The following is a 10,787-nucleotide window of genomic DNA, read 5'->3' on the forward strand; positions in this document are numbered from 1 at the left end:
GATAGATAGATAGATAGATAGATAGATAGATAGATAGATAGATAGATAGATAGATAGATAGATAGGTGTGTGTGTGTGTGTGTGTGTGTGTGTGTGTGTGTGTGTGTGTGTGTGTGTGTGTGTGTGTGTGTGTGTGTGTGTGTGTGTGTTTTCTTCATGTTTTTTTTTGGCAGACAAAAGCTTCAAATATTCATATTATAAAACACCTTCATTGCTAATTTTTTTAAGAAACAAAAGTGAAACTTTATGCCAAACTGCTATTTCTTTTTTCAAGAATTAAAATGTACAAAAACATTGTATTTAAGTTTCTGAGCTCTCATCTTTCATATTTAAAGTTCATATTTAAGGTTGAGCAAGGTCTAGCCCACCTCTCTCCATGGAAACCCCGTGGCGTATGAGCGTTTATGCAGTGTAATTAGCCATTTGTTTGGTGTAGTTGTGATAGGCCCACTTCAATTGAATTTGCACAAGGTGTATTGGGTAATTAAAGTTAACGAAGGGCGCTCCCTTGGACGATCCCTAGAGTTCTCTTACATTTGCCTGCGTCAGTTAAACCTTGTGTTTTGAGAACACATCTGAGGTCTCTCTGAGCTCATTTAGACTATTAGCATCATGTTTATGGTTTAGAGATATACGAGCACAGGTAAGGACAAACATTTACAGGACGAATGCTGTTTTACTGCGTGGTCAGTATTAGGCTACATCATTGTTTCACATTGGAGAAACATCTGCTGAAAAGCTTGCATTAGTCTTGACTTTCTGATTGATCATGTGACTTTTGGGATTTCTGATTTGCTTGAGGAGCTTAATGCACCTGGGCATCGATGCAGGCCTGTGCTGTGTACGTTTGCCTTCAGGTTACTGTAGAGATTTTCTGGCGATTTGTGCAGTGAGAGAGAGAGAGAGAGAGAGAGAGAGAGAGAGAGAGAGAGAGAGAGAGAGAGAGAGAGAGAGAGAGAGAGAGAGGAGGACGACGACGAGAGAGATGCGCTGACCCATATCCAATAAGCCTCTGAGCTTCTTAAAAGTTACACCTCCTTGACACCTCTGCCCTACAACCAGAAACGGATGATGCAAACTCAGCAACCACAGCCCAAAGCACTTACAGGTAATAATAATACAGCAATCTGCAGCACTCAGTAAAGGAAACAAACCAAAGTGTCTCGGCCTTTCAAACATTTACTGGGTTTGTATTGATTTATCTATTTATATTTGAATAGGGTTGGCTAGGTAGCCATAATTGATTAAACACTGTTGAAGATGCACTTCATATACTATACTTTCTAATATTTGTGTTACAATTCATAATATTTTATAGAGGTTTTACTCTCATTGAAATGAAGGCGTCTCAAAGACTATTGTTTTTGTTTTAATGTACCGCCATCTAGTGGAGGAAAAAAACGTGTAGATTAGAAGTTGATTTTAAGTTTGTTTTATAAAATATAAAACTATACTTCAGATCCTGTATTATCATTGTAGTCCTCTTCATTTGCTTCTTCCACTCCTTCTCTTTATTTCACTTCTTCATCATCAATCTGTTTAGAGACTCTGCAGAAAGAATACAAGAGGCTTTGTTAAGAATTCCAACAAGTAAATGGTTTTCTTTGTGGCATAAATCCACTGGAAAGTCATGAACAAGTAATAATATTAATACAAATAATATTACATGCATCTTATAAGCTTTTTTATTCCTTAAATTCAGTAGTTTTTCACATCAATGTCAGAAGAACCATTTTTTTAACCATAAACTTTTTGTGCAATGAAAAGCTTCAAGAGATGTTAAAGGTTCCATCCATCAATGCTGATAAAGAACTTTTATTTTTATGTGTGTAATTTAATCTCAGGTTGTATAATGGTAACCTTCAACACTGTATAATTAATGAGGTATCTTGAGGTTATATGTGACCCTGGACCACAAAACCAGTCATAATTCACACAGGTATATTTGTGGCAATAGCCAACAAAACATTGTGGGTCAAAATTATAGATTTTTATTTTATGCTACAATCATTAGGATATTAAGTAAAGATCATGATCCATGAAGATATTTTGTTAATTTCCTACATTAAATATATCAGAATGTATTTTTGTGAGTGGATGCTGCAAAATCGCCAACATAAATGAGCAACTTTAAAGGCGATTTTATTTTTTTTATTTTCCAAAAAAAAGGCGATTTTTTGGCACCCTCAGATTTTCAATAGTTGTATCTCTGCCAAATATTGTCATATCCTAACAAACCATACATCAATGGAAAGCTCTCCATTAAAAAAAAATACCCACAAGACTGGTTTTGTGGTCTAGGGTCACATATGTTAATATGAATGTATCAATAATAAAATAGACTGAAGTGTGTTTTATTTGATAAATAAAAAAATAAAAAAGTGAAAGGGCTGTCAAAGTTAACATTTTAGCTCAGGAATTTTTAAACATTTATTGAATTTAATATTATTACTGATGGGAAAATACAAGATTAATCATGATTGTTGTTGACAACCCTAATTTTTAACTGTGAAAAATAAAACCCCAATGTGCTGTTCTTGGGAGTTTTTACTTATATAAATAATATTATAATGATTTGCTTTGGCTTCAGTACAGTGACGGAGTGAACGCCTTTATTTATTTATTTTAATGTAAGAATAAAAAAAAAAACATTCAGAAGTAGCCTACCCGGAATCAGAAAAGATTTGACGCCCTAGTGTTAGGTCTACAGTATGTAAATGTTGTGTGGTTGTAGTAGTAAATGATCGCCGCTAGAGGGCGCTGTTGAAGCTCGTCGCGTTCAGACGTTGGTGGGCGCGGATTATCATCATCAGTGAGTGAAACTCTAGACGAGACTCTGCTTGCGGTGGCTTTTTATTGCTTCATCTTCTGTGGCGAGTCTGTAGCCTACTCTATAGCAGAAAGATCGACAAAGTCACGAACCCAGACATTACCGCAGACGTGTTCATTAGCCACACTACAAAAAGCTCTGGATATGACAATGACTAAAACTAAAGTATTTTCCGATGTTGGCCTGGAAAAGTAAAATCTCACCGACAGACGAGTCTCGCGGCACATGGTAAGTTTTACGAAAAAGAAAAAAGTTTTCTCCTGTTTTTCACAAGCGACGCGTGTTGTCTTTTTTAACGTTACTTAACAAAATCGAAATGTACGCGGATTCCTTAATCTCCGATAGTTTGCGCGATGAAGAGACAAGGACAATGAAAAAGCCTAGATAGCATATATTTATGCATTCTGTTATCGTGACAAGCACACGTTTGTTGAGCATTGTCAAGCTGTTAAGTTACAAAGTTTGTATTTTTAACTGAGCACAGATGTGAGTCCAACCATCAAAGCAGAGATTTTGGCTGCGTCTCAAAACTTTGTGAGCTGGCTTCCTAGACAACGTTATACCCAAAATGCTGTCAAGGTAACGTTAGGCAGTCACTAGACTTTGAATCAAACCCAATCCGGTAAATTAACAGATGGGTGTGTTTTATTAGAAATTTCGGAAGATTTTTAAAAATAAATATTGTTTTACTTTTTATAAAATGTATTAAGCTACAAAAATAAAACATGATATTCACGATTAATGATGATGATGGCGAACATTTATGTAAAAATGTCGATATGTTTGCAAGGTTATTTGCAATTGAACTTAAATTGCTCTGTTTCTCACTTGAATGAATGCCTACACACAACTGAGTGATTGTTGTTTCCTGTTGAAGGAAGTGGCATTAGCATGATTAAGTACTACTCTTTAGAGACCCACCAAATGGTGCCATTTGTCAGTTGGCCTGATTGAAACAGCAATCCAACTTTACCTGTTCATTATTGCATTTGCAACCCATTAATAATAGTACAAGAAAATCAACATATTCTATTTAGATATTGTTTTAAATTCTCTTTGATTAAGAGTGCTATATTGCATAAAATTGAGATAATGCTGTGCAGTGAAGTGCGCTTTCTAGGATATGGGTGGCAACCTGCATTATGTCAACTGGACTGTAGTCAACAACCATAACAATGTTGAACACTTTGATGCTCGTCTCTAATTCAAAGGTTATGTGCTGCTGTTGGCATCACAAAAAGTAGGCTACCTGGCATACAAAAGTTGTATTACTGAGTGGTTTGAGACACTAGGCTCCCAATAAATCTGACCCCCCCCTTTAAGTACTGCATTCTTTCAGCTTTATTGGATTAGGATGTCTGCAGTCTGCTAATTAAATTGGTTAAGAACCAACTTTAGTTCTTTTGTACTGAAGTTTTCTTTTTCCTATGTAAACTCCAGGAAAGATAAATTAAGTTTAAAGTGCCCCTATTATGATTTTTTTTATATATTTCCTTTCATGTACCTATTACGCGTACCTTTTCATATAGCTGTCTGTGAATGTAAACGGTCTGCAAAGTTGGAAGTGCACGACAAATAAAGTTATTTTGTCCTCCAAAAGAAAGAATTGACTCTGTACCGCCTAAACGAGTCGTCAGAAATTCCAGTCTCACTTTCGTGACATCCATATGTAACAAGGTAACACATTTGCATGCCTGCCTATGGTCTTCATTGGCTGCCCGAGAACAACGTCTACTTTGATGCGCCCTCGAACGCGCTCGGATTGATTGGTAAAACCGACGCCATCGTTACTATCTTTAAAGTGTAAACAATCTTTTGGCTTTAGGAAGCCTCCGGAATGGAAGTTCAGTCATGCGAATGGGCGTTTTTGTTTAGACACGCGCTGCAAGCTGTAGACCAATCACAACAGACTAGGCCGTCTGGCCAATCAGAGCAGAGGAAGCTCGCGGAAAGGCGGGATTTAGAGAGACTGAATCCTTGGATGTTTTTGGCCATTTGATGCTTGTAAACCAGTTGTAGGAGACCTTCAAATCAAAACTAGGAACCTTTAAAATAGCATAATAGGCGCACTTTATAGGCGCACATAATAGGCGCACTCATCTGTAATTATACTTGATTTTAAATTGATTTTAATCTATTTTTGGTATAATTTTATTATTTGTTTATTGTAACTTTATGTATGCCTGTACGGTGACCTTGAGTGTCAGAAAGGCGCCTTTTAAATAAAATGTATTATTATTATTATTACTTTAAAATATGCGTTTTGATACTAGACCGGTTTCATGTAGACTCTATGGGTGAGCCTCACAGTCTCACTAAAAGGGGAGAAAGATAAATTGTTTAAATATTAGGGGTGCCACAATATACAATATACAATACAAAAATGCAACAATACGTATCGTGGATAGTGACAATATGTATCGTGGATAGTTCACCCAAAATAGAAATTACTGTATAAGAAAAAAATCATGTTTTCAGAGTTTTAGTGTCAGTACTACATTAAACTACTATATAATGTTGATTATAATGTATAATAATGGTCAGCTTCAGAATCATGAATATTTTTATTCTGGTGTCACCATTGTCTTTGAATTACAAGCACCAAGTCCAAACCTGTTCATTTAAACCCACAATGTAATATCAAAGTTAGCATTTTAATCAACAGTACATTTTTTGTTAACCTTTTATCATATGTCTTGGGAGTATCGCAATAATATCGTATCGTGAGTTCAGTATCGTGATATATATCGAATTGTGAAATGAAGGTATCGTTACACCCCTATTAAATATGTAGCTGTTAACCACTGACAGTGATTGCTCTTAAAATACATTCCACTTAGACTTCAGGCATTCTAGGGAGGGACTTAACAGTGTACCACACCTGGAGAGTTCATAACCCCTGGAACACAGGCAGATGTCTCTTCACTGACAGAAGAATTCCATGCCTCCAAATTCCATTCATTTGGAATGTTCTAAAGTTAGTGTGTAATCATTACCAAATACAAAATTAATAAATAAAGGGGCTGAAACTGGTTTTCAGTGCTTTCACCTCATGTCCTAACTCCTAAGAAGAGAGTAGAACAGGCATGATTTCTTTTAAAGTTACAAGTCTGTGTCTATATCCCTAACAAATACTCCTATTTAAAGGGGTAGATCACCATAAAATGAAAATTTTATCATCATTGCCAATCGTTCTTTTTCGGACCACAAAAAGGAGAAATCTATTTAAAAATGTCCCACTCACACTCATCATCCATATAATGGCAGTAAGTAGCAACCACACTCGATCAATGAAGAAAAAGACAAAAATTGTGAGATAAAACCACTGCTTTAATGGCAAAAGTTTCAGTCTCATGTGAGCTTTCTCAATGCCAAGTTGACCACTGAGAAAGGTCACATGTGACCGAAACGTTTGTAGCCGGAAACCCTTTTGTATACCACCAGAACACTTGGAATATATGGCACTTGTCACATGGGACCATTCTGTGATACTTTTTTGTCTTTTCTTTTTTTTAAAGCCTGATGGTGTCTCTATTCACTGACATTATATGGATGAGCATGAGTGGGACATTTTTTATTTTTATTCTTCTTTTGTGGCTAGAAAAAGAAAGAACGGCATAGCCTACATAATTAGGATAGTAAAGGATGACTTAGGCTAATTTTCATTTTAGGGTGAACCAACCCTTTAAGCAGATTCATCAAGTATACAGGTGAAACTCGAAAAATTTGAATATTATGCAAAAGTTCATTTATTTCAGTAATTCAACTTAAAAGGTGAAACGAATAGGCTAGATTATATACACTCATTGCATACAAAGTGAGATATTTCAAGCCTTTATTTGTTATAATTTTGATGATTATGGCTTACAGCTTATGAAAACCCAAAATTCAAAATTAGAATATTGTGAAAAGGTTTTTAAGCCATAATCATCAAAATTATAACAAATAAAGGCTTGAAATGCACTTTGCATGTAATGAGTCTATAATATATTAGTTTCACCTTTTAAGTTAAATTACTGAAATAAATGAACTTTTGCACGATATTCAAATTTTCCGAGTTTCACCTGTAAGTGCAGCACTTTACAGTGTTTACAGTTACATTGTCACAAATACTTTTTTTCTTTTTTGGTACCATTTTCTCATAGCATGTCTGCTATTGTTATAGTAAAAAGATAAAAAAAACACAGTTATAAGTCACTGAATAGTTGTAAGTGTGCACTGCACTCTGTAACTTAGTGTTTTTATTGTACCTATTATGCAATTAATTACATAAGAGGTAACCGTTTACCTAGCGTGCTGATTCTGTTAATCGTTATCTATAGCAGTACACAATCATACAGATGAATTCATGTTCAGTCATTTTTGCTGCTTCATTCTCAAGTCTCTTTCGACCTGTTTTGTAATGAGGTTATTAACCCATGCCCAGATTCAGCGGTAACTTTGTAGAGTGTTGAAACAGGGTTTAAGTTCATGTCAAATAGTTAAACAAAGAGCACATGGTAGCGTGGTCAGTCAACAAAAGTCCTAAGTAGAGCGTGGCAGAGCGTTTATAGATTTTAGCTGGAGTCATAGAGAACATCTCCACCTATTAGACACACAGAGAGTCTCCTGCGTACTTCATGAAAACATGTAAGCAAGATTCAGATATTTTTGTGTAGATTGATCTTATTTTGCACTTTTTTTAGTAATCAGTTTAAAGTATTTACATGTGTAATTCAAATTATTCAATATGAAAGCATAAGCAATATATTTAGGTCTGTAGAGTGAAAAAGTTACATACAGCACCTTCTAAATATTAAGACCGTTTTCAACATTGATAATAATAAACAATGTTTCTTGATTAGCAAATCAGCATATCAGAATGATTTCTGAAGGATCATGTGACTGAAGAATGGAGTAATGATGCTGAAAATTCAGGAATAAATTACATTTTAAAATATTTTAAAATAGAAAATGGTTAGGCTATTTTGAATTGTAATAATATTTAACATATTGCCATTTTTTCTGTGAGTATGAGAGACTATCATAAACATTAATATTTTTTATATTCTTATTTTACTTTCAAACTGAATTACATTAGGACGGTAAATTATCATTAGATATTTAGACATGCATTTTGACTTTCCATTTGTTTTATTTATTTCACAAGTAGACCTGGTAATATAGATATGGCATATACAATAATTATTTGGACTTAATCATTGCTAATAATACTGGTTTGCATATATTAAAGCATGAAAGAGTTTCATGTATATTCTTTAACTAAATGATGTGCTAACAGCTCTTAAATTCTCCATGAGAAAAGCCTCGCTCCCTTGTAATCATGACAAGTTGTCACTGTAATTGAAAAAGTCAAATTTAATAGGCTCTTTGATCATAAGAACTAGTTCAAATCCTTTGAGAAAGTGCAGAAAAATTATGGCTCATCAAGTTGCACTAGAAGAGAAGCTTGAATATTTATGTTTTTCGTGGAAAGGATGAATAAACAGACCCAGAGTCACAAGCATGTACGTACAGCTGTAAATGATTGGCTACGTCGGTGTACAGAATTAACACATGTAAATGAGTGACTTCTGATTTCTTCAAACCTCTCAAAGGCCCCTGTGAAGTGGAGTCTAGTTCAGTTTTGCTGATAACATATGCCATGCAAGACCCTCTTTTACATTCAGTCGATTTTCTTGAGAATGATTTGTGGTGATGCTTGAAGTTAATGTGATAATGTGTTTTGGGACATTCATGGCTATAAAATGAAACCCTTTAATGTGTGTTTTTGGGTTTATAGCTCACCATGGCCACATTGCTGTGTCTCCTCTTCTCTGTGCTTGGCCTGGCTGTCATGGGAGCAGTGAAGAACTGCCATCCGCAGTGCCGTTGTGAGGTGGAGAGCTTCGGCCTCTTCGACAGTTTCAGCCTGACCAAAGTGGACTGCAGCGGGATCGGCCCCGGGAACGCTCCTGTCCCCATCCCTCTGGACACCTCCCATCTCGACCTGTCCTTAAACTCCATCACGTCCATCAGCGATTCGATGCTCTCCGGACCGGGTTACACCACCTTGGTCAGTCTGGACCTAAGCAGCAATGTCATAGCACATGTCAGTCCCAAAGCATTCTCTAAACTTCGTTATCTGGAGACGTTGGACTTGAGCAACAACGCTCTTGAGGGTCTTGGCGATGGCTGCTTCACTGGACTCCCTCTCGTTGAGCTAGACCTGAGTGAAAACCAATTCAAAGAGTTCAGCCTTGATCTCTTCACCACCAGGGCACAGGATAAACCAATCATGGTGGACCTGTCGCGAAACCTTCTGACCTCCATTACCAGGAGGACGCCTGGCCATCCGCTGTACATCAAGAGTCTTGTGCTTACAGGGAACCGATTGAAGACGGTCCCAACGCTTAACGGAATCCCGCTTCAGTATCTCAACCTGGACGGGAACCTCATCTCCAGTGTTGACGCAGGGGCCTTTGATTCGATGACAGAACTGGTTCACCTGTCTCTCAGCGGCCTGTCTGACCTGACCTTGATTCAACCAGGTGCTTTCAGGGGTTTGGGGAACCTGCAGGTCTTAGACTTATCAAACAACAGCCGGCTCAAGACGTTGAGCCCAGATGTATTTAGCGGACTCGTCTCTTTACAAGAGCTCCATTTGTCCAATACTGCTGTCACACCATTATCAAGGACCGTCTTTACCCAGATGCCAAGCATAAAGAGTATAACTCTAGGGTCAAACGTGCATTGCTGGAAGACACACAAGCAAGGACAGTTTCACAGACAGATCGGACTGGCAAAACCCAATGATATACTTACCTGCGACAATGCAGGAATGATCTTATGAGCCTGAAGTGCCAGGAAAGACTCGTTTTCTCATCTCTGTGCCTTATTAGTATCTCTTTTATATTTTCTAATTCAAGATTGCATCGTATTTGCACATACTATGCCAACTAAGGTCAGCTATTTTACAGGTGTTTTTACAGGTGATCATATTTTAACACCGAGACAGTACATAACAATGGCCTTTGCACTTTATTTATCACATTTCTGTTCTTCTACTTAATGTCACCTGAGATTTGAAGTGTTACGTCAGTTCTAATGTGATGTTTATTTTGTTTTTTAACACAAATGGTCTTAAAGTGTCATAAGTTGTGTATTCAAACAACAGTAGGTCAATTTAGAAGTCATGGTGCCTTACGGTGTCATTTATTTAACACTATTCTGGAACAAAACATTTCTAATGTTTAGATGCCCCCTATATGATACACTCGGAAGACCATAGAAGCCTTACAGTTTTTACAAATTTGGCATTTTAATGTAATTTATTACTTTAGCAGTGAAATGTTTTCCTAATACTGAACCTAAAATATGATTTACAAACTACAAAATGTTCTATCACTCAGTCTGACGTTTGAGGGAAATGTAACGTTAATGAATTCTCTTAATAATTCCAGAGTCGTCATCACAGACGTTTACATGATGTTGCTCTGAAATTTTGCACTTTTGATGTTTTAAGATGGTGTTTTATGTTTGTTCAAAACTATACTCCTAATAAAAGTTAATCAACTTTAGATATCGAATATCTTGTGATTCAATGCTCACTTCCCCAAATGGTATTAAAACTTCCAAAGTTAAGCCAGGGCTCTTTCTGGGTCACGTAGTGCATTAGTCATATACAGGCCTCACTAATGTGGTTCTCTTCAGTCTGACGCACTCAGACAGCAATGATTTGTGTATAAGAAACACCCAGTGTTTTATCCCACTCTTTTTTTCTTTATATAGCCTAAATACTAACCATGGACAGCAGTTTTAGGTGGACAGAAGACTTCATTGCTGAATTGGACCAGATGACTTTAACCTGTCATGCTTTAGGTTTGTAGGCCTCACAGACCGAGTCTTCATATTTCCCCTTAGCTACTCTAAATTGTTGCCAAGATCCAGCTCTTTGAAATTCTAGGAGACTAATGCC

At 36.6% G+C, this 10,787-nt stretch overlaps 1 protein-coding gene across 1 annotated transcript; it reads left to right on the forward strand.

Moving 5' to 3' along the window:
- The first annotated feature begins 2,864 nt into the window (after window positions 1–2,864).
- Window positions 2,865–10,389, forward strand: tsku (tsukushi small leucine rich proteoglycan homolog). Its single transcript, XM_079610646.1, is given in 3 exon segments — window positions 2,865–3,044; window positions 3,047–3,058; window positions 8,613–10,389. Coding segments are annotated over 3 exon segments (1,101 nt in total). The 5' UTR covers window positions 2,865–3,005; the 3' UTR covers window positions 9,663–10,389.
- Window positions 10,390–10,787: the final 398 nt, after the last annotated feature.

This window comes from Phoxinus phoxinus (genome assembly GCF_949152265.1).
Source record: "Phoxinus phoxinus genome assembly, chromosome: 4".
Taxonomy (NCBI): domain Eukaryota; kingdom Metazoa; phylum Chordata; class Actinopteri; order Cypriniformes; family Leuciscidae; genus Phoxinus; species Phoxinus phoxinus.